The sequence below is a fragment of the Lutra lutra genome, chromosome 5 (assembly GCF_902655055.1).
Source record: "Lutra lutra chromosome 5, mLutLut1.2, whole genome shotgun sequence".
NCBI lineage: Eukaryota > Metazoa > Chordata > Mammalia > Carnivora > Mustelidae > Lutra > Lutra lutra.
Genome location: NC_062282.1, coordinates 42310268 through 42333435, shown reverse-complemented (window position 1 = coordinate 42333435; position 23168 = coordinate 42310268). Strand labels below are relative to the sequence as shown.

General features: G+C 51.4%; 1 protein-coding gene across 3 annotated transcripts in view; it reads right to left on the bottom strand.

Moving 5' to 3' along the window:
* PPARGC1B (PPARG coactivator 1 beta) overlaps positions 1 to 23168 on the bottom strand; it is a 110716-nt gene that overhangs the window by 31808 nt on the left and 55740 nt on the right. For all 3 annotated transcript variants that reach the window (XR_007127356.1, XM_047729265.1, XM_047729266.1), the window contains exon 2: positions 537 to 710. Coding sequence is in view for 2 of the 3 variants with exons in the window: in XM_047729265.1 (XP_047585221.1) it covers positions 537 to 710 (174 nt within the window). In the remaining variant the exon portion in view is untranslated. The remainder of the gene's footprint in view (positions 1 to 536; positions 711 to 23168) is intronic.

Here is a 23168-nt window from a genome sequence, read left to right as displayed (position 1 = left end):
ATGGGTTAATAGACACAACAGGGACAGTCCTGCCACAGCGCAGTTGTTCTATCCAAGTGAGTCATCTCCATTATGGCGTCGCTGTGGTTATAAAGCCCTGGCTCAGGAGGGAGGCCAACTGGGTTTGCATCCAGCTCAGCTACTGACTAGGTGAATTGCCCTAGGCACGTGACTTAACTTCCCCAAGCCTCAGTCTCCACATCTATAAAATGGACTCATCATCGTGCCTGCCTCACAGGGTAGGGATGAGAAGTCAGTGAGATAATACACAGAAGGGAGGTCTCGGGGTTTGGGGGGCTCCTTTCTGACTGCAGGGGCATAGCAAGAGCAGCTCTTCCCAGCCCTCCCCGTGCAGAGGTGGTAACAGGCCTGGTGAGCAGGTGAGAACCGCCCCAGATCAACGGCAGATCCCAGATGAGAGGCAGGGTCCCAGGAGCTCTGGGGTGATGGGACTTCTTCTCAAGAGCAAATGCAGAAGAGGTGGTGCAGGGAGACCCTTTCAGGAGCAGAGATACCTCGAGGCTCAGAGGACATACCTGGAAGAGCTCGGAGTCGTCAGGGCTGTACTGGCTGGGTTCAGTCTCCGAGTTCTCTGGGCACCACTGCAGCTCCCCGAAGCAGGTGGCTGAGTCAAAGTCGCTGGCATCCAGCTGGGAGAGGTCAAGCTCAGGAAAGTCAGCGCAGAGTTGCTCCTCCCCGGACCCCCCACCCTGAGGAGACAGGAAGGAAAGGAGGTGAGTCAGAGCTGGGCCGGGCTGGATCCAGGCATGGACCCTTCTTACTCATGGTGCTGCCAGCCTGGAACCCTGGCAGCTCTTAGGCTAAGGCCTGACTTTGCCACGTGACCAAGAGATGTCCCACCCTCTAGCAATGGTCGAATCTAGCAGGAATGAAGCCGGGCCCTGGCAATACAAATTCTGCCTGCTGTTCTCTCCCCTCCTCCTTCGCTCTCCTACACACCCCTCAAAGCCCTTTTCCCCCACAGCACCTCTTTCTTCTTACCAAAACTATTGTGTTGAAAACTTCATTAGAAGCTCTAAATAGATCCTCATTTACACTACTGTCCCCACCTGAAAGGGGATTTCTGGAACGCAATTATCAATAATGAAACAAAAACCCGCAATAAGGGGCTCCTGGGTGGCTCAGTGGGTTAAGCCGCTGCCTTTGGCTCAGGTCATGATCTCAGGGTCCTGGGATTGAGCCCCGCATCGGGCTCTCTGCTCAGCAGGGAGCCTGCTTCTTCCTCCCTCTCTGCCTGCCTCTCTGCCTGCTTGTGATCTCTGTCAAATAAATGAATAAAATCTTTAAAAAAAAAAAAAAACCAGCAATAAGAATGGCTGACTTTTTTTTTTTTTTTTTTGGACAGAGAGATCACAAGTAGGCAAAGAAGCAGGCGGAAAAGAGGAAGAAGGAGACTCCCTGCTGAGCAGAGAGCCCGATGCAGGGCTCGATCCCAGGACCCTGGGATCGTGACCTGAGCCGAAGGCAAAGGCTTTAACCCACTGAGCCACCCAGGCGTCTCGAATGGCTGATATTATTGAGGAATGACGATGTTCTGGAGAAACACTCATCCATGTTCTCAGGGACTTCACAGGACCAGGTGTAATGTCTAAAACGTGGAAGACCACCCATCCGAGGACAATAGGTAAATAAAACTATAGTCACCTGAAACACAGAATACTACGGTGCCTCTGAAAAGAATGAGGCAGCAGTATATATGCTCTCCAAGACACATTAAATGGAAATAAAAACTAAACTATAGACTTGAACCAGTAGACTATGATGTCACATGTGTAAAAGAGAAAAATCAAACTACGCAACTCTTTGCCCATAGTAATACATATGCACATGTCCAGGAAAAGGTCTACAAGGCTCTATGCGCACCTGACCGTGGTGGGTGGGGGACGAGGGAGGCACGGAAGACTGTGGCAACAGCACTGACCGAACCAGCGTTATCTCCAAGTGCTGTCCCGGGACAGGCAGGGTCAAGAACAGCAGGGACCGTGTTAGAAACAATGCAGATTCTCAGGCCAAAGCCCGGAACGACTCAGCAGAAGGCAATGGCTTTCTGACCCTGGTCTCCCACATCTAACAAAGACCAGTAGAAGGGCTACCCTGCAGACTAAGAAATAGCCCGAGCTGGGAGGCTGACCCAGAAATGGCAGACCACAGGCCTTGGGGTCCGGCAGACCTGAATCCTAGTCCCCACTCGCCAGCTGGGAAACCTTGGGCAAAGCTCTTCTCCTCTCTGAAGCCCAGCAGCCTCATCCGTAGAATGACAATGCCCTCCCCAGGAATTCAGACTGAATAAGGCGACGTTACAGCCTGGCTTGAAGATGTTCAGTAAACGGTAGCTAACGGAACCAACAAGTCAGAACTAATACCGGTAAAAACAGCAGTGTTTCGTGGTGGGCAGAGAGCGTGCACCGGCCTTAGAGAACAAGAAAAGGCCTGACACTTTAAAAAAATAGGTTTTGCACAGGCCTCTTCCTTAATTGTTCCCACTTACTAAGCCTCATAAATTATGAACAAATGTATATTATTAGCTCAACTTGACACAGGAAAAAGGCTTTTATGCGAATTTGGGTCAAATGTCTTAATTGGCGTTTTGCAAGAATCCTGTATCCACGGGCAGCACCACCGTCAGGTTCTCTCAAGTGGCTGGTCCCCTGCTCTCAGACTAGGGAGCAGGGTGCCCGGTGAGTCTCTGTCTCTGGGGACATCCCTGGGATCACCGCAGGTCCCATCCAACATACCCTACTACCACCGGTCACTACCACTCAGCCGCCCTGGCCCAGGGAACACCCGGGGGACGGGGGGGACGGGGGTTTCCTCAGCTTCCTTCTCCTCTCTGTCCCTTCAGGCTGTGGGGATGCTGCAGTCCTGCCTGTTCTAGATGGTCTGTTTCCAGTCTTCGGCTATCGTGAACAGGTCTGCCATGTGTGTGTTCAAGTCTTTATGTTGACACACGTCTTCAGCTCCCTTGGGCAGAAACCTGCGAGTGGCATGGCTGGGTCATACAGTAAGTGTATGTGACTTTGTAAAAAGGAAAAAAATTGCTCTCCAGAACTGTTGTACCATGATCCACGCTTACCGGCTGTGCTGAGTGTGCCAACTGTCCCACACCCTCCCCAGCACCTGGGGTTGTCAGTCATCTTAATTTTAGCCAAGCGAGTGAGTGCATTCCAGCATTTATTAAATGCTACTATGAGCCAGGCACCGAGACAACGGAAGACCCCGTTTCTTCCCTCATGAGCTGACATCTTGGTAGGGAAGAAAACACACAAGTATTTCCTTGTAGGTTGTGTTTGTGCTCTGAACGAAACAGGCCAGGTGCACTGAGGGAGTAGAACAGAGGGAAAGGAAGTCTGTGTTAGTGGGGGGGCAGGAAAGGCTTCCTGGAAGAGCTGGCGTCTGAGTTGAGACTTGGAGGAGTCAGGCAGTGGAAGACGTGGGGAGGAACGTTCCAGGCAGAGGGCCCAGCAAGGCAAAGACCCGAGCGTGGGCCAAGGCTAGAGCACTATGCACTGACCACTGGTGGGGGAGGCTGCAGCTCGGGGGCGGGGGGGATGGGAGAAGATGCCTTTAGAGGGGCAGGTGGAGGCCGGATCAGGCAGAGATTGTAAGGGATTTGGGTTTTACTCCAAGTGTGATGGGGGTGGGGCCGGCGTCAAGCAGGCAGATGGGTTAGGCGGGTGCAGCACCCAGGAGAGGGGCAGGTGGCGGGACTGGGAGGCACTACTTGGCCACAGGGAGGGCCCGTGGAGTGGGAGGGAGGGCCAAAGCAGAGACACAGGAGTTCTGGGCAGCCGGGGTCTCCCTAGTCAGCAAAGCCCCCAGCGATGAGCGCTCTGGGAAGCCCTTCCTACATCCCTGATCCCTCTCATCCCATCACTCAGAGAAGCCACATCTGTAGGACTTGCTTCCTGAGGCTCAGAAACGACTTTAAAATCAGGAGTCCCAGAATCCCAAACTGGCCAGGAACCAGCAGCCATGAGTGGCTGTTCTGGAGAGTCACTGCAGACAATCTCAGCATCCAAGGCCCCTTCAAGAATCAGACAAGGGTGGGGCGCCTGGGTGGCTCAGTGGGTTAAAGCCTCTGCCTTCGGCTCAGGTCACGATCTCAGAGTCCTGGGATCGAGCCCCACATCGGGCTCTCTGCTCAGCAGGGACTGCTTCCTCCTCTCTCTCTGCCTGCCTCTCTGCCTACTTGCAATCTGTCTGTCAAATAAATAAATAAAATCTTAAAAAAAAAAAAAATCAGACAAGGGCTATGCATAGCTCTTATCACGCCCATAAAATAACCTCTAAGCAATGCCTGTGTGCGCCAGAAACTTACACTAACTTCCAGGCCTTCACAAAAGCAGCTTAGGAATCCCGGACCTGGCTGGTCTACCTCCTTCACTTGGCAGATGGGGAAACTGAGGCTAATGGATTTGCTCAGGGTCATTCAGGAGTGTCCTTCTCATCAGAACCATGCTGCCTCCTTTACAAAACACCCACAAAATGGCCATGACTACTGCACTTACTGATTATTCCCAGCTTCTCAACATACTCCAAGCGTACCGGGGACATAAAAATAAAGAAACCTCAGCTTCGCAACCTTGTCGATTAGGGCTGAGGCCACTCTCTGGCTGGAAACCATTAAGCACTGCATTAATAGTGATTTCTCTGGCCTTCTCCATATTTAGAGAGGCTTTCTGAAGGGGTGCCTTGGGTGGCCCAGCTCCCTTTGAAAGGTACTGACTTAAAGCCTTGCTGTTGGGTCCCAGCGCTCCGCTGGAGGCCCCCTAGCGGTACTGGAGGGCACAGCATGGCAATGAGAGCCACTGCCATCACCGAGCTTATTACCAAATGTCAGGGGCCACAATACGGGATTCTTAAAGTGACCCTTGCAGGGCCGGTGTCACTGTGCCCATGTCACTCCTTGGGAAACTCTGGGACCTGGTCCCTTGTATGCGTCTGCCCAGGCTGCTTGTAACAAAGCACCACAGGGGCGCCTGGGTGGCTCAGGTGGTTAAGCAACTGCCTTCGGCTCAGGTCATGATCTTGGAGTCCCTGGATCGAGTCCCACATCGGGCTCCCAGCTACACAGGGAGTCTGCCTCTCCCTCTGACCTTCTCCCATCTCATGATCTCTCTCTCTCTCAAATAAATAAATAAATAAAAATCTTTAAAAAAAAAATAAAAATAAAAAGCACCAGAGGCTGGGGGCCTAAACGACAGGAAGGTTTGATCCTCCGGGTCTGGAGGCTGGGAGGCTGAGCTCCAGGTGTTAGCAGGGGCGGCTCCTGCTAAGGCCACTACTGTTGGCCTGTGGATGGCATTCCCTGCATGTTTTCCAATTGGCTTGCCTCTGTGGGTGCCTGCCTCTGTGTCCACGTTTCCCCTTTGGATAAGGAGACCAGCCAGACTGGATCAGGGTCCATGCTAATGACCTCGCCTAACTTGATGATCTCTGTAAAGACCCTGTCTCCAAATCAGGTCACATTCCCAGGTGCTGGGGGTTAGAGCTCACACGTATCTTCTTTTGGAAGACACAACTCAACCCATGGCACCCAGAGTCCCAGAATGGTGAAGCTGAGATTCAAAGCCAAGTCTCTTTGCTTCCTGCCAAGTCTGTGCCATTGCCTGGCATCTGCTTCTGAAAATGGAAAGCAACATTCGAGACCATTTATTCCCGTTTACCGATGGGGAGGTGGGGGCTTTTGGACAAGGGCTGAGAAAGATCTAAGTCCCACGGCAAGTTCACGGCTGCACAGGGACAGGCCTAGGGCTACATACACAGGCTGTGCCATGCCCTGGCCTCCTGCAGATGGCCCACTCTGGTCCCCACCACTGGTTCACTTACACTCCTGCCATGGGATGCCCCTCTGGTTGCTGGGCCTTCTGCACCCATTCCTCCAGCAGCATCACATGCCTGATCTGAAAAGGCTGCGGCTGCCCTAAGCCAGGGAGATAAACGGCCCTAGCAGTGGATTAATGGTGTTTTGTACATTCACGTAAGTGGCTTCACTGGAAGCCTGTGTATCTTGTTGGAAATCGATTCCCTGCTTAAGAAAGAATGCATCTTCAGGAAAAATTGGTGGCTCCACGTTCCTGACTACAATCAGCGAATCGTCAAGCTTAGTCCCTGGCCTAAAGCACATTGTCAGAGTTACTGAGTGGAAGGAAGCAGGAGGGGGGAGAAGGCAGCCTGCAGTGACAGAGGTTGGGTTCTGGGCCTGTTCACACTCACTGTGCGTCTTTCGCCGAGTGCACACTTCACTATGTCACCTGCCCTCTCGGTCCTCACTGCCTCCTCTAGAAAAGAGCATCCAACAGACAGACTCTGTGAACCCCTCTTGCTCAAGCATTCAGGACAATTCCGTACTAATCTAGTTTCTGAAATCCACACAGGCTTTGGGAAGTATCTAGGTAGAACCTGGCACTTTACTAATAAATTAATGAATGAATGAATTTACCGAGGGGGAGACAAAGGTGGAGAGGGAAGGGCTGTCCTGAAATTTGGAAAGAGGCGTAGACAAAGGTCTGGGCCCTGGCTTTGCTGTTTAATGTTGATCCTTTGAAGTCAGGGCATAACTTCAGCCGCCTTGGCTTCTACTGACAGACAGAAGGGGGATAATAAAAAGAATCCTGTCACAGGCACCTAGGTGGCTCAGTTGGTTAATCAACTGCCTTCGGCTCAGGTCATGATCCTGGAGTCCCAGGATCAAGTCCCACATCGGGCTTCCTGCTCAGCAGGGAGTCCGCTTCTCCCTCTGACCTTCTCCCCTTTCATGCTCTCTCTCTCTCTCATTCTCCCTCTCACACAAATAAATAAAATCTTTAAAAATAAAATAAAAAAATATAAAGAATCCTGTCTCATAGGGTTCTTACAAAGATAAAGCAACATAGGTTGGGAGCCTAGCATACATCAGACACCTGTGAATGGTGGTCACAGATACAGCCCCTAGAGTTGACTTTCAAGTGACACTCACAGCTATGGTCTCACTGGTACCTTCCCAAGATGCAGGAAATGGTCAATGGCCAGCATCCCCATTTGACTGATGGAAAAACAGGGGATCTCAGAAGGTCAATGCTTGACCTTGTCTTCTGACCCATCCCCTCAGTCCTAAACCTATGGGCTCTTCCAACTCTGTGTTCCTTCAACCTCCACCAGCCCCCTGATCCCGGTGTTATCATCATTCAAGGTTTCTGTGGGAGAAATAACCTTTCCCTGACAGCCAAACTACACTGGCTCCTTCCAGACCTGCCTGGGATGATGGGGAGCAGGGCCCCCCACTGGGCCTGAAAGACCCCTTGACCGCCATCATGGAGACTCCAGATTAGGATGGTAGTTAGGGTGGTGCGCTACTGCCAGCTCAGAGCCTCCTCCACTGACAAGAAGCTGTATTTGATGGTCTGAGGCAACCTTTCCCTTTTAAATTGCCATCAGGAATGTCCAGACAAGCCATGTGATCTGCTAGGGTGGGCAGTGGGGTCAACTTCCCTGCCTTCCTAACCATGGTGGATACCACTAACCGAACACCACACCACTGTACTTTCTGCTGAGCCCCAAGCCTGCTCAACATGGAGCCTTAGTAGCCACTGCTAATCGATTAGAACTGGCCTGGTCTGGACCTATGACTCTGTACCCATACTTTCCTTCTAAGAAGGAAGTAAGGTAGATGTTCATGAAGTCCCTGCAAAGCCATTTCATTAAACAGATGTTTTCTTCTGTCCCACCTCTGTTACATGGCTGGTCTCCCACCCATTCCCCTTCTTAATGGTGGCAGCCTACTGATTTTTCTTGGGGAAGCTGCCCCTTTGTACCGCCTAGACGGTCCAGGAAGCACAGTCTGGCTAATTAAAAGCCTTCATCCGGTGACCACAACAAGTGCTTCACCTGGTTCAGAGATAGATCAGAGTGAACACCAAGACTTTGCTAAAGCATTTAAACTAGGGGCTCAGCTGGCTGAATTTAATTCTGGAGAGGCTGGCAGCCATCTTTGCCACTGCTTAGGAAGAGAGCCTGCCTCAGAATGAAGTCAGCACAGGGAATGTAGAGCCAAGAAGCGAGAGAGAGTACTGATAAAATAACTTAAACACCTGGATCCAGCTGTGCCTGAAGCCAGCCTATTCTCTTTACTCCACAGTTATAGCCTATTCTCTTTACTCCACAGTTATAGGAGTGAGAAAGTTCTCTTTCCAGATTATGTACTAGTTTCTATCACCTATCAATGAAAAAGTTATGACTAATTCACCTCTCTTACGCTAAAAAAATAAAATAAAATCTAATCTTCCCACTGTCTTCCAAATTAGTTCAAAACTCCTGGGGCGCCTGGGTGGCTGAGTGGGTTAAAGCCTCTGCCTTCAGCTCAAGTCATGATCTCAGGGTCCTGGGATCAAGCCCCACATCGGGCTCTCTGCTCAGCAGGGAGCCTGTTTCCTTCTCTCTCTCTGCCTGCCTCTCTGCCTACTAGTGATCTCTGTCTGTCAAATAAATAAATAAAATCTTAAAAAAAAAAAAAAAAAAAAAAACCTCCTGAATAGGCTTCTAGGAGAACAGTAAGAAGAGTAACTGGTCTTTGTCCACACAGAAGTAGTTACAGCATCCTTTGAAATAAGACTCAGGATCCACAGACACAAAGTGAAGCTCCAGAAAGAGTAAGTGGGAAAAAAATTTTTTAAAGATTTTGTTTATTTGACAGAGAGCGAGCCAGAGAGCACAAGCGGGGGAAACAGCAGAGAGAGTGGGAGAAGCAGGCTCCCCATCAAGTAGGGAGCCCAACGTGGGGCTCAATCCCAGGACCCTAAGATCATGACGTGAGTCGAAGGCAGACACTTTACCGACTGAGCCAGCGAGGTGCCCCAGAAAATTGAGGGGTTCTGAGCCGATCTTAAAAGAACACACACCCAGAATTTAGACAAATCAGGCCACTGGAAAGGCCTCCCACCAACACAGTCAAGGCTAAGCCACTCAACCCCTGCCTTGAGCTGCCCGCTCAGGGTTTCATGTAAAGACGACCCACAGAAGGTCTAGTGAGAGTGCATTCTCCAGCCTGGAGAGCAAAACGGGTTCCAGGACTCCAAACTGGGCTCTGAGCCCAGGCTGGACCCTGCTCACCAGGAAGGGTGACCAGATACCAGTGACCTTCAGTAAGCAGGCCAAAAGGATGGAACTCTCTGAACCCACTGGCTACGTCAACACTGTCCATCTCATCTCCTCCTGTGACAAGAGCGTCCACCGATGTCCACAGAGCCTCTGAGACGCAGGGGGGACTCTCTAGGGCACCCACTGGCTGGGCTGCTTGCTTACTACGAGTCAGCTACGCTTTGTCCCCAACCCATGTGTTACTATACATCCTGATCCAACAGAATGACTCCCCAATCTGGAAACCGGCATCCTGGTGCTGCGGGTGTGGCCTACGCAAGAGATGGCCAGGATTTCGGGATCAGCACCACCACAGGCAGCCCTAGAGTAAAAGACTAGAAATAACATGCGTGTCACGTGGCTCCATTACGCCGTGTCATCATTTTGCACTTTCAATGACTTCTTCCCAAGAATTCCCCTCTCCAGCCGCCACCACGCCCTGCCACCCCCAGCTCCTGCTCCCACTCCCATCAGATAAAGATGCCTATTGTACATGGTTTGCTCCCCGCACGGCACCGGAAGCCAGTCCTTATGATGAACTACAGACACAGCACAGAACCAGGGTGCTAGAGGACCCTGTAGAGAGACTTCTAGAAACCCATCTCTTATTCTGCAGCTAAGGAAACTGAGGTAGAAAGTCTCCTGGGGTGGGTGTTATCTTACTCCCTTACATCTTTTTTCTTCCCTGATGTCTTCAAGCGGCCCCTTATCCAACAGAGATCTGCAAAGTCTCTTGGAGCTGCGCCCAGGCCAGGTCACCCGGGGTGGATGGAGCCACTCTTGGATGCCCTGGCACGTGGCCGTGTGGGGCCCAGGTGCCTCTTCCTCGGCAGCTACGCCTGGGCCCCACCATCTCGTCCTTTCTGGCACCTGTCAGGGCTGCCTCTCAGAAGGCACAGGCTGCCCCCCGGAGCCCAGAGAGGTGCTGTGCACGGCATGTTTGATTTTAAAACAGGAAAAGGCTGAAGGATATTCTGCCACTTGAGTGAGCGAGCAAAGGTGTTCCAGGGACAGAATGATCTGTGCACTGTGCTGCCTGCAATTGCAGTCCATTTTATGCACTTGAGTTCAAGGGCTCTTGAATTCAAAGGCGAGTGGCAGGAAAAGTGCTCAGTAAACTGCAGAGCGTGTGCAGGTATCTGTTGTTAAGAGTGTGGAGGCAGAGCTGGCTCTGGCTCGTCCCTTGCTAGCTGTGGGGCGTCACCTAGCCTCCTGCATCTCCTGAGACCCGCCTCCCCCACGGAATGGTTGCAGGGCGTGAGTTTCCAGCCTGGGGCCTCTGCGCTACCACCTGCCACTCCCTCCACCTGGGCTCCCTCCTCTCCCTTGCACCGTCACTCGACTGATATCTGGTTGCTTCTTCCCGTCCCCAGGTCCCCACCGCAGATCAAGCGTCTCTCCCCAGAGGGGCTTCCTGACCACAGTATCCTACAGCAGTGGCCCCATCTCCCTCTTCCTGGAATGTCGCCCCCCTGCCAAGCCCTCAAGGAGCGCTTTCTGTTCCCTGAGATCCTCCCACTGCTTTTCTTCAGAATTTTTAGAAATTGTGGCAAAATATACAGAAATAAAAATTTACCATTTTAGCCATTTTTAAGTGTTAGGTTCAGAGGTGCGGAGTACATGGACGCTGTTATGAAGCCGCCGCCACCAGCCCTCTCCACCGCTCGTCCCCAGTTTTCATGGACCGGCCCCTGCACTGTCACCTCCCCCAACTGGACACTCCCCGCGAGCAGGGCCTGTGTCTGTCTTTCTGTCTTGGTCCCTGCTGTTTCCGCAGTATCGAGCAGATACTCAGCCTATAGTAGGTGTTCGATAAACAAAATGAGATCAGTGTGGCCGTGCTTTGTAAACAGGCCTGAAAGTAAGAAGAAGACAGCATGAATATATTTTTTTCCCAAACAGCCCCAAGACGAGGCCAAAATGCCCGGTCACCTCTGTGACCAGATCACGATTTCAAGTTTGGTCCAACTCTGTGGGGGCAACACCGGCAAGAGCTCCTTTTCTTTCCTGGTTTCAGGCCCCTCTGTGAGGTCAAGAATGAAGCTATCGGATCACACAAACCACCTGACGTGAACACTCACCATGTCAACACGTCAGCTCGACCCAGAGCAACATTTTATCAGTCCCTGAAGGGCAAGCACAGAAATAGACTGCGGAGAGCAAATGCCACTCTTGGTAGTGCTAGAAAGGCTGTGGCGCACGGCGAGCCAGGACGTGGGTCCCCTGTCATGCCAGTACACTGAAATCGGAAGGTGGAATCAGAGCCAGAGTTAGGATGAGGGGAGGGAGGCACCCGCCTTGGGCACCAAAAAAAAAAAAAAAAAAAACCCAAAAAAAACAAAACTCCATCATCAAGACAGGTTGTACCTAAGGCAACACCCTGAAAAAAATCAAAATTAATGCAAAAACCCCATGATAAGCAAAATATCAGAATTCTAAATAAAGATGGGCTAGTCATACTGATTTTTCCTTTTGCTTCAGGCACCTATGTGACTCTGTATGGCACTCTTCCTGTTCCTGCCTTTAAATAAAGATTTGGTGTCTGTTCTGCATGGATCTTCAGGTGCCAACTCATTCTTTTTAAACGCTGCATTAAAATATGATTTCTCTTGGGATGCCTGGGTGGCTCAGTGGGTTAAGCATCTGCCTTCAGCTCAGGTCGTGAACCTGAGGTCCTGGGATCCAGTCCCACATGGGGCCCCCTGCTCAGCAGGCAGCCTGCTTCTCCCTCTCCCTCTGTCTGCTGCTCTGCCTACTTGTGCTCTCTCTCCATCAAATAAATAAATAAAATCTTAAAAAAGAAATATGATTTCTCTTGATGACTGACTTTTTTGGGCATCTCCTGAAATTCGGTGTCGGAGCCACGTGTCTCCTTCGCCTCATGCTAACGCCAGCCTGGAAGAGACGGTGAGCTGCTGTTATGTGCCGGTGACCACAGGGAGATCAATCACCACGGGGATCACGTCACTCTGGCCTCCGTTTCCACATCTCTACAAAGGGACCTGTACCCTCTGGTGGCTGTGAAATTACCCCAGGCCTGTCCAGTGTGGTGTTTTAGATGGCAATGTGTTTGGGAAAACTCTGAAGTGCCGTCTGCATGTGAGGAACTGCTATGAAATTTTTATCAAAGGTAGCGAGAGGCCCAACCGAGCGGGAAGCAGCATTCCACATTGAAGTGAGCTGCAAAACCCTTGCCCTATTTATAATGAAAGAAGTGAAGCTTGCTAAATGAATCAATTTTGCTTAAGAAGAGAAAGCGATGGGGCACCTGGGTGCCTCAACTCGGTTAAGAGTCTGCCTTGGGCTCAGGCCACCACCCCGGCCTCCTGGGGCGTCCTGGGATCGAGTCCCGACGTCAGGCTCCCTGCTCAGTGGGGAGTCCACTTCTCTCTCTGCCTCTGCCCCTCCGCCCTGCTCCTGTGCATGTGCACACGCTCTCTCAATCTCTCTCTCTCTCAAAATTAAACAAACAAATAGATAAAATTTTAAAAAGAAGAGAAAGGGATTAAGGGCTCTCCGGGGACACAGTTGGTTAAGTGGTGGACTCCTGATTTCGGCTCAGGTCATGATCTCAGGGTTGCAAGACGGAGCCCACCTCGGGCTCCATGCTGGGGATAGAGTGTACCTGGGACTCTCTCCCTCTCCCCCTGCCCCCCCTCCCACCGTGGGCACTCATGCACATGTACTGTCTCTAAAATAAATAAATAAATAAATAAATAAATAAATAAATAAATAAATCTTCTTTTAAAAGGGGGAACGGGTCGGGGGGAGAAAGAGATTAGAGCAGATTCAGGGTTCTCCCTGCAACCAGGCCATCCCCTCCCATCCTGACCCCCTTCCAGAATGGGAAGAAAGGCAGAGGGTTTCAGCTCGCCCTGGGAAACGTGCCCACTCCGTGCTGCGGAGAGGGGTGACTGCCGACATTCTAATCAAGTTGTGGCCATCCTGAACCAGCCGGCGCTCTCCTTCCTTGTCACATTTTGCGGGGTTTCCTCAAAATGTGAATTTCCTCAGTGGGATGGAGGGGTGGCTAGCACAAACCAGCCATCCTCCTATGTGGGATGGATGAAACAGCACCTGGCTTTGGGATGACAGGAAAGTTCTGGAAATAGATGGTAGTGATGTTTGTAGGACCCTGTGAATGTGCTGAACGGCTCTGAACTGGACCCTTAAAAAATGTGCAATTTTATGTTATGCATATTTTACCACAACAAAATAAAAACAAGTATTAAAAAGTCCCAGAGATCTAAAACAACAACAACCAAAAAAATGGAGCCGCACACTCCGTCTGGAGGTATTCTCTGGGGTCCCACAGTGTCCGTGTTCTTTGGTTCTATTTATGTGTCTCCTACCCCGGCTGCCAGGAGAGACGCAGAGAGCTGGGCCAGGGCTCGGCTGACAAGGCCTTTTGCCTGTTAGCACCGTTATAAATAACCCAGGAGGCAAAAAGGGGGTCCTGGCAGGGGAGTGAGTGAAGGTCAGGCAGCCCCTTTGTGGCATTTGAGGAAATGTCACGCTCAACAGGCCAGCAAGGTGCCAGCTCCCATCTCCAGGCCGGTGCTGCCCAGTGTTGACCACAACCCTGCACCTCCCCCCACCCCCCAACCTCATGCCAGCGAGCCTCGAGCCTCGGGGCAGCACTCCCACCAGGAAGGGCAGCACAAAGGGGTCTGGCTCCTGGGGGTTCCCAGCAGGCACAGGACTACTGGGTGGGTGGAGAGGTAGTGGGGCGCTGAGGATCCACCCCCCTCCCCAGCCTGGCTGAAGTCAGCTCCCCAAGAGCCCAGGCCAGAGCTCAGCCCCCAGCACACCAGCCTCAGCTCGTCTGCCAACACACAGGACCTGCTGAGGCTGAGATGACTCAGCACAGCTCCAGCAGCTCAAGCGGCAACTGCCCCTGCTGGGGCTGATGCACAGCGTGGGAGCTGGGAGGGGCCTCGCAGCCCATCTGGTCCTGCGGTTCCCACGCTGGGCTCCCTGGGGAACCCCCTGCATCACCTCTCCCACAGCCCACCAGGGCCCCGGGGCTTTGAAGTGGGAGAGATTATGAGGCAGTTAATTAGTTCATTTTCCCCATTTTTATTAACTAAAAACCATACAGTGGCAACCCAGCGTACTCCTATTGACTCTGAGTGAATTCAACATGAGGAGCTTGGCAAAACACAAATACATAAAAAGCCAAATTTCTACTACTTTCATTCGCATTAGAAAGATGGTGACATACTTCGCACATGAATTCTCCACTTCCCCATACTACTCATGCAGACTTATTATGCACACATGCTATTTTATGGGCCACGAGAGGGCTTTCGCAGGTTAACTTAAATCCTCAGCCTAAAGCCAGTCTCCAGGCAGGTGGCGTCCACCACGCAGAGCACCCGAAGGGCATGTGAGACCCCAGCAAAGGGGGCACTCCCCCATTTCGCAGATGAAAAAGTAAGGCTCAGGGAGGTAACAGGACTTTGTTAAGCAGAACGTGAATTCAGACCCAGCCACCAAACTGTGGCAAGCATCCCCCTGCCTCTGCTGGGGCTGACCACAGCTGTCAGTAACACTAGGGGTGGAGGGAGGGGGAGCACTTTTCTCGTTCTGTGCAAGTTCATCTACTAGACTTCGAAACAATGGGGAGGGGAAAATGTTCTCAAAGCCCTGCTAGTACCTTCGAGAATCTTTCTGGGTTCAGGAAGGCCAGATTGTAAGCCGCTGATGTAGACCCACAGAGGAGGGAGTCAAGGCCCCATCCAAGGGGCCGGGGTTCTCCCACCATCACCAGGGAGCAGAGGAGCAGGGGGCAGAGCTGAGGGGAGGGTTAGTCACTTACTCTCCTATTTAAAAGCCTTCCCTGACTTCTCACTGCCCTGGACAAATACCGGAAGCCCTCACTACACTCTGAGGCCCAGTGCGTCCTGGCCTGCCTCCTCCCCCACCATCTGCTGGACTGTCCCACCCTCCCCACACTATAGACACAGTGGCCACCTTCTCGCTGCAGCAAAACCCTCTGGGCTTGCTTGGGCCTCCCACCTGGGACCCCTGCCACATTGCCAGCATTCAGTCTCAGTGAGAGGGGCCTTTCCCAACACCCAACACACTCACCGGCTCACAGTGATTGCTACCCACAGCACAAACCCAGGGACTGTCTGTCTCCCCTCCAGAATGTACACTACACCAGGGTTAAGGGACTGGGCTTGGCCTCTGTGGAATCCCAGTGCCTGGACTAGTGTCTGGCACAGAGCGGGTGCTCACTAAACCTCTGTGGGATGGATGACCGGGGGTCGGGCTAGAGCCCCCATTTCCCATTCTGGCATCTGTGCCTCACATTCTTGTGATCCCTGCAAAGTCTCCCTCCCACTCACTCCCTGCCTCTCCTGGGGGTGGGGAGCGGGTGGTTTCCTTCCATATCCATTTATTCCCTTATGGAAATTCCTGCCTTTCCTTTTCCAGTGGGTCAGATGATGAGAAACCCAGACCCATGGGCTCCCAGATAAAGCCGGTGGGAAACAGATTCTCTCTGGCCCCGCCAGGCCCTCCCCCATCATGTGGTCAGCGAGGACCGGAGGAGGAGGGAGGCCAAGAAGCCCTGCTTGGCAGACCCCCGCCCCCTCACATTCCCAAATGGCTGAGGTGCTGGCTCCTGCCAGCCACAGGTAGACCTGACTTCCATAGAAGTGTGTTGACTGGGAACATAAAACGGATTTGGGGTCTGGACAAATCCCCCATGTCCATTCCCTTCTTCTCCAGCATTCCACGAGGTGGGACCGTCAGCGGCTCCACGGCCACAGCAGGGCTTCTGCAGTAAGCACTAACATGCCTCAACTAGGAACAGGAAACCGTCTGACGATGCTCGATTATCACCGAAGCCTGACGGCAAATAGGCAGAAAGCAGGGAGCTCTCAACACAGAATGGTGAGGCCTCTCTGGGAGCAGAGTGCCCGCCATCCCCACGCGTCAGTGCCATCTGACCCTGCTTTTCTGCAAGGCCAGTTTCCCTCACCCTACTGGGACTGCAGGTCTTGGGCTCCTAAGAATCTTCTACACTCTAAACTAGACCTTCTCCCATCTGATCCTCGCAACAAAAAGAAGGTTAAGCCATTTTTCCATTAGATGAAGCTAAAATTCAGAGAGAAGAAATAATTTGCCTAAAGTCACACAAAAAGCTGAAGAGAGGGACACCTGGGTGGCTCAGTCAGTTAAGTGTCTGCCTTCAGCTGAGGTCATGATCCCAGAGTCCTGGGATCAAGTCCCACATCAGACTTCTTGCTCAGCGGGGAGCCTGTTTCTCCTTCGCCCTCCCCCAATCAGGCTTTCTCTCTCAAATAAATATAATTTTCAAAGGGGGGAAAAAAAAAACAACCAGAAAAGAAAGCTAAAAAGAGCAGGACTCGCAACCCCAAGATGGCGGACTCCTCGTTGAAGCAGTAATGGAGAATCTGATCGGGAGATCACAACCCCAAATTCTCAGTGCTATTGACGTGCAATACTTGAATGAGTCTCTCTACTTCTCTGAGCCTCAGTGTCCCTAAATTCCAACACTGGCAAGCACTGGAGACCATGGTCAGTCAGCTGGGGCTTTGGGACATGCAGATTCAGCCCGCGATGAGCTGGGCATGCTGGGAAAGCCTCAGATGCCCCTTCAGCAGCTGCAAACAAGGGGGAACAATGGTGCAGACAGTGGTGGCCACAGAGGGATAGAGCTCATGGTGGGCCTCACAGGAGGGCATGTACAAGATCTGCTAGTTCCAAACTCTGCTATGCAAAGCATGGCCCACAGACCAGAAGCACAGGCTTCATCTGGAGCTTACTAGATTCTGCAGACTGTCATGCTGAATCCCAGACCTCCCAAATCAGAATCTGTATTTAAACAAGAGCCCCAGATGATTCATAGGCACGTTCAAGGTTGGATTGCAAACATTTTTTAAATGACGAGTCAGGGTGTAGCACGTGGTCATGGGTTCAGCACCTCCATCCTTGGAGCCCCAGCATCCCCATCTGCAGAGGACAGATAATGACGTGCACCCCTCAAGGGACAGCAGTGAGGGTTATGTAAGATGGCGCCTGCCCAGTGCCCAGCACGTAACAGGCCCAAACTGCTGGTTCCTCTCCTTCCTAGAAGGCCTCTCCATCCGTTCCGAGTCCTGCCTGCGCATCTGGGAGGCAAGGAGAAGACCCCCATGGGGCGGGAACAGATGGGGACAGGGTGGGAGCAGAGGGGAAGGAAGACAGAAGAGGAAATAAAGAAGCAAAAAAAGTAAACAAAAAACATGCAGCAGAGACCATCTGAATCCCCCAGAGGCAGGGGACATGTGAAACCCGAAGACGCGGCCGTTTCTGCTCACGTCCTGCACCAGGGCTCTCAAGCACTGCGAGAAACCACAGGGCCGGGAGGGCCAGAGGAGCAAGAGCCACACGCTGTGTCCCCTCGGGCCAGCATGTAACAGTGCCTTTCCAGGTAGGCTGTGCACCGGTCCTGTGGCCAGGGTGGACATGACACCAACAGTCACTGGAGCATTCCAGATGGAAGCCAGGGGTTCAGGCCGAGCCCTGAGAAGGGTCACACATGACTGGGGGATGCTGATCCAGGGACCATGTTTGACAGTGGGGGGCTGATCTATGTGATCTTAGCAGAGTGATTTAACCTTTCTGGGCCTCAGAAAAACAGAGGATGATATTTTTAAGAGGGTTTAAGGAGAAGGGCATTGTGGAGTGTCTGGTGCAGAGTAAGTGCTCAAAAGACAATGACCATTAGGAAGACTATTTCACAATAATCCTGAAGCAATTGCCGGCACTCCTACAGTCTCTCTGGGCTGTTAGAGCTTCCTCACCACTGGGTCACTGGGTTAAATTAACCCTTCAATGACCCAGTCCACACTGCCATCAGTTCACACCTGAATGGCAGCAACTCTAGACCCCACCAAGTTCCTGGACACAAGTCTCTAGAGCCATCTTGTCAAGATGCAGATCTGATCCCACCGAGACCCAGCCTGCCCCTGAATCCTCCTAAATCCTTCCTGAGGCCTGGAAGGCCCCATGTGATCTGGCTCCTGCCTGCCTGTCCCAGTATTAACCTACCCCTACCTCCACTTTTGGCCCTACCGGCCTTCTTTTCACCCCAGCACTTGCCAGGGTCTTTTCCTACACAGGGTCCTGAGTGTGCTGTTCTCTCTGCCTGCTACGTCACCATCACCCATAGACCTGCTGTGCCCAGCTCTGTCCCATCTGTCCTTCACTCTTCACTTCCCAGGGGAAGCTTTCCTAGACCCTTAAAGGCCCCCCGAGGAGACCTACTACACCCTCTCACCGCCTTCTGGAGGTCCTGAGCCCTCTAGGGCTTATCACAGTCAGTAATTAAACATTTGTTTGAATGGGCATCTTATTAATGCTCACTGTTATATCCTTGGCACCTGGAACATAGTAAGTGCTTACTAAACACTCGGGTGGTGAATGAGTAACGCCATTCCTGGGCAACCCCCTCACCCGCTCATGCCCTCAGCCTTAACTTTCCACACACATGGAACAAACCCCAAGGCTGCCTGATCTTCAACCTGCACCCATGACCCACTGGCCCAGTGCCAGAGATCCGAACATTTCTAGATCTGATTTTCTTGAAAGCAGCTTTGGGACATGGCCAGGGGAGGCGTGCGCCACCGGCCTCGGCAGTAAACGCTGATGAAGCTGTCTGGACCAGCTGAGCTGAGATCAGGAAATGCCAAGATTTAAAAGCATCCGGAACCCACTTATTTATTGTTGTTCGTGCACTTCCAGGCTATTTTAAGCTACGGATCGATGTGTTGGCCCTCCTCTCTTCCAATGTCGCTCCGCAACACCCCACGTGCACTTGGCCCTACCTATTAGGGCTCGGCTGCCCCAGCCCCATAGGATACGTGACGACGACAGCCATAAAAACGGGTGGCTGTTCCATTTTGCCAGGTGCCTCTGCAAGTGGTACATGTTTTCACTGCGAGTGCCTACTGCTCCCAAAGGGAAGCATTATTAGTTCCAGTCGAAAGATGGGGACATCAAAGCTCAAAGAGGTGAAGAAATGTGCCCGGGGTCACACAGCTGGAAAGTGCCAGAACTGGGATGCAACCCCGGATCTTCCAAATGCAAACATCAGGCTCGGTTCCCAACCATTTGGCAATACTGATTCCCGCGTGCCCACACCAAAGTTCCCTGCACACACTCTGAGTCCCCAGCCCCCTGCAAGGACCACAAACCAGTCAAAGCAACCTGCCCCCAGGTGTACTGCCGTGAGAAGATGACCAAGACAGGTTGCTAAGTGAAAAGGGGAAGTTAACATTATACGATCTTGTTTGTGCTTTTAATAAAAAATGATGGATGGAAGGAAAAATACATGTGTAGTTCACATATTCACAGAGTGTTGCTAGAAGGACACAAGAAAATATTAAGAGTTTAGAAATGAGAACAAGGAACTGGTTGGGGACAGGGGAGGTCCGAGAATATTTATTTTCTATTTTAAGTCTTTCTTTACTTTTTGAAGGTTTTCTTTTTATTTGATCAGATACATGCTGCAAACCCATCCTCTAAGGTCCAAGTCATATGCCTCCTCCCCTGTGAAGCCTGCCCTGATTATCCCAGCTTGTCCCTCCTCCCATTCCCTACCATATTCTGCCTGCATCTCTCAGGCACATGGGTCACTGAGCCTGTGTCCTTCAGTGCATACAGATAGGGGAGACCCCTGCTAGGCAGGAGCCCCAGAGTCTGAAGCAGTGTCTTGGGCTCCGAGGTCTCCCCCACACTGAGCCGGAGCCTCTGCTGAGGCGGGGGGTTGGGGAGCCTCTGTGAATGAATAACTATTTTCATTTTCTATCTTGGTCCATGGCCTCCCAAAGCCAGTGAAGCTGGAAACTCAAAAATGGAGCTTGGGGGCAGGAAGGCGAAGAGGAAAACAGAGAATCGGGGAGGGTAAATTCAGCTCCTGGAAACCTGCCCAGCACTCATCCCAGGGAAATGACTCAAGCACCGCTTAATGCCAGCAGACAGTCCATTTGGGCCCTGAGGTCACCAAATCTCGTCATGGTCCTGCTTATTAAATAAAGAGGCGCGTGAAATAAAGCCACCAAGTCTGGTGCCGGGGCTCTGAGGAAGGGATAGAGAGACAAAGATGAGAGGCAGGGAGCCTGTCCCCTGTCAACCACTCCTGACTGCTCACCTAGAAAGCCCCCTGGGCAGTAGCTGAGACTGGACTCATGCAGCAGATGTGCCTCCTGGCCTTGGTGGGAGCTGAGCAATGATCCCATCTCACCTCCTGGGCAGCAAGGGGGTCCCTGCCTTCCTCTGTACCCAGCCCCTGCCTGAGGATCTCTGAGAACACACTTTACAGACATCTCACTGATACTGTCCAATAACCAAGTAAAGGCAGGCAGACACACTGGCCAGTCCATTTTACAGATGAGGAAATGGAGTCCTAGGTAAGTAAGGTGCTTGAGATCACACAGCTAAGTTAGTGATACTGAAACCAGACCAAGATTGCAGCAAGGGGAAAAGCATGAACTAAAACTCCATGGGCTAGGGCACTGTGACTACAAGCAGGCCCCCCAGTGGCCCGAGGCCTCACTTTTCTCCTCTGTTCAGTGAGCTAGGCAGCTCCCCACAGGCAGCATGAAAGTCTACTGAGCTGGGGCTTGGGGCATCTCTGTCTCTCATCACACGCCCACCGGAGATGCAGTGGTGGGCTGAGAAATAGTCAAACATGGAGGACAGGCCCAGGGCCTCTTCTCAGACCTCCACCCCTACCCCCCACCCCATCCCCCAAGGTCTCGCACAATGGAAAACTAAGCCATTTCACTGGGAAGGAAAACCTTCTCCTACTACAAAAAAACAAAGGTATACCAGGGACTGGAATGCAAAAGCTGTATTAATCTTTTCAGATAAAATATGAATGGTTTATATGCTGTGGATTCTGTTGAAATCAGTCGTCGGTTTAACTGACAGAGCTACTCTGGAGGCAACAATGGGCCTGTTAAGAATGCTGACTTTGGAATCAGAAAGGTCTGCATCCATTTCAGCTCACTCAACCAGCTCTGTGTCCCTGGCCAAGATACTCACCCTCTCTGAGACTTAGCTTCTTCATCTGTAAAATGAGGAGGATAAGCTCATGCCTGTAAAGCAGGAGTCTATCTCTTTTGAGTCGGCGGGCCCCACTGGCAATCTGGTGAGGCCTATAAACTTTTCAGAATGTTTATGAGAGCATAAAGTAAGTATAATGTAATCAAAATGTATAAAATAAAACAGTATTATAAAAGAAAGCAGTAATATCAAAATACATTTATAAAATATTAAAAAGAATAAATTTGTGCTACGGTAATAGAACATGCTTCCTTATTACAATTTAAATAATAATCTCTAGTAGCAAGTATAATAATTACCTGTAATTTCTTTCTCTCTCTTTTTTTTCTTTCAAGAAGGAGGGGAGAGGGGCAGAAGGAGAAGGAGAGAGAGAATCCAAAGCAGGCTCCACACCCAACGTGGAGCTCAAGGCCAGGGACTCAATCCCACAACCCTGAGATCACGACTCCAGCTGAAATCAAGAGTCAGACACTCAACCAACTGAGCCACCCAGGTGCCCCTATAATTACCCATCATTTCAAACTGCAATGAGCATAAATATTTCTAGATAACTGCAATATGATATGTAAATATCTGTGCCTTCCATTGGCGACAAAGTCACAGGTCCCACTGACGTCTTCACAGTTTGTCATCTATGTTCATAATGAATGGAAATTCCAAATTTCTTTTTTTTTTTTTTAAAGATTTTATTTATTTATTTGACAGAGAGAGATCACAAGTAGACGGAGAGGCAGGCAGAGAGAGAGAGAGAGGGAAGCAGGCTTCCTGCTGAGCAGAGAGCCCGATGTGGGACTCCACTGAGCCACCCAGGCGCCCGGAAATTCCAAATTTCAGTTAGAGGTTAGCATAACAAAGAAAATTCACTTAGAGGTTAGAGATAATTTTTTTTCTACCGAAATTCACAGACACCCCCCCCCCCCCCGCCCAAATTCTAACCCCTAGGGTTGGTGGACATGAAGGTCAAGTCGCTCAGTTCTAAAACTTGTCATACGGTGCCTGGCTGGCTGGAGCTGACTCAGGCTCCGCCCCCACATACAGCAGGGCCCAAGGTTTACCTGAGTGCCCATAAGGAGTCCTTCCGGGGAGTGGCTAGAGCAGCCCGGAGCCCAGGAATGGCCAGGGAGGGACATGGGTCATGGAAGGCTATGAGTGAGTAAGGGAGGTCTTTACAGCTAATCCAGAAGCTTAGGACTGGAAGAGGGTTAAGCCCCAGTTAGATGTGCACATGGACTGTCTCAGCTCAAAATGAGCAGTTCCTTTCCCACATTAGCTGTGTCCTCAGTTACTCCAGCAAAGGAGCCCTTTCAAATCCTGCCCTTGGACATCTCCCCTTGGTTGGTTTATCGGCACCTTGACCTTACGTTCAAATGGAGTTCTATTTCCACCCAAGCCCATTTCTCCTTCAAGCCTTCCTCATGTCAGTAAGGCAAAAGCCTCACCCAACCGCTCAGAAGCAACACTTGGCACACCTCTCCTTCCCTCACTCTCAGTCCATGGGCCCGTCTGGTCCATTCTCTCTCCATCTCCACTGTCACTGTGCTAGCCCATGCTACCTACTTCTCTCACCTAGACTTGTAGAGGGCTGCGGAGGTCTCTCCCACAGTAGCCAAAATCATCTTTAGAAAATGTAAATCAGGGGTGCCTGGGTGGCTCAGTCGTTAAGGGCCTGCCTTGGCTCAGGTCATGATCCCCAGGGTCCTGGGATCAAGCCCTACATCAGCCTCCCAGCTCTGCGGGAAATCTGCTTCTCCGTAGCCCGCACCCCTTGCTTGTATATCGCTACCCTGCTACCCTGGCTTGTGTTCCCTCTCTCACTGTGTCTCTCTCTGTCAAATAAATACATAAAATCCTAAAAAAAAAAAAAAAAAAAGAAAGAAAGAAAGAAAGAAAAGAAAATGTAAATCAGACCATGTTGCCCCACTCCCTACTCAAAAGTCTTCAAAGACTCT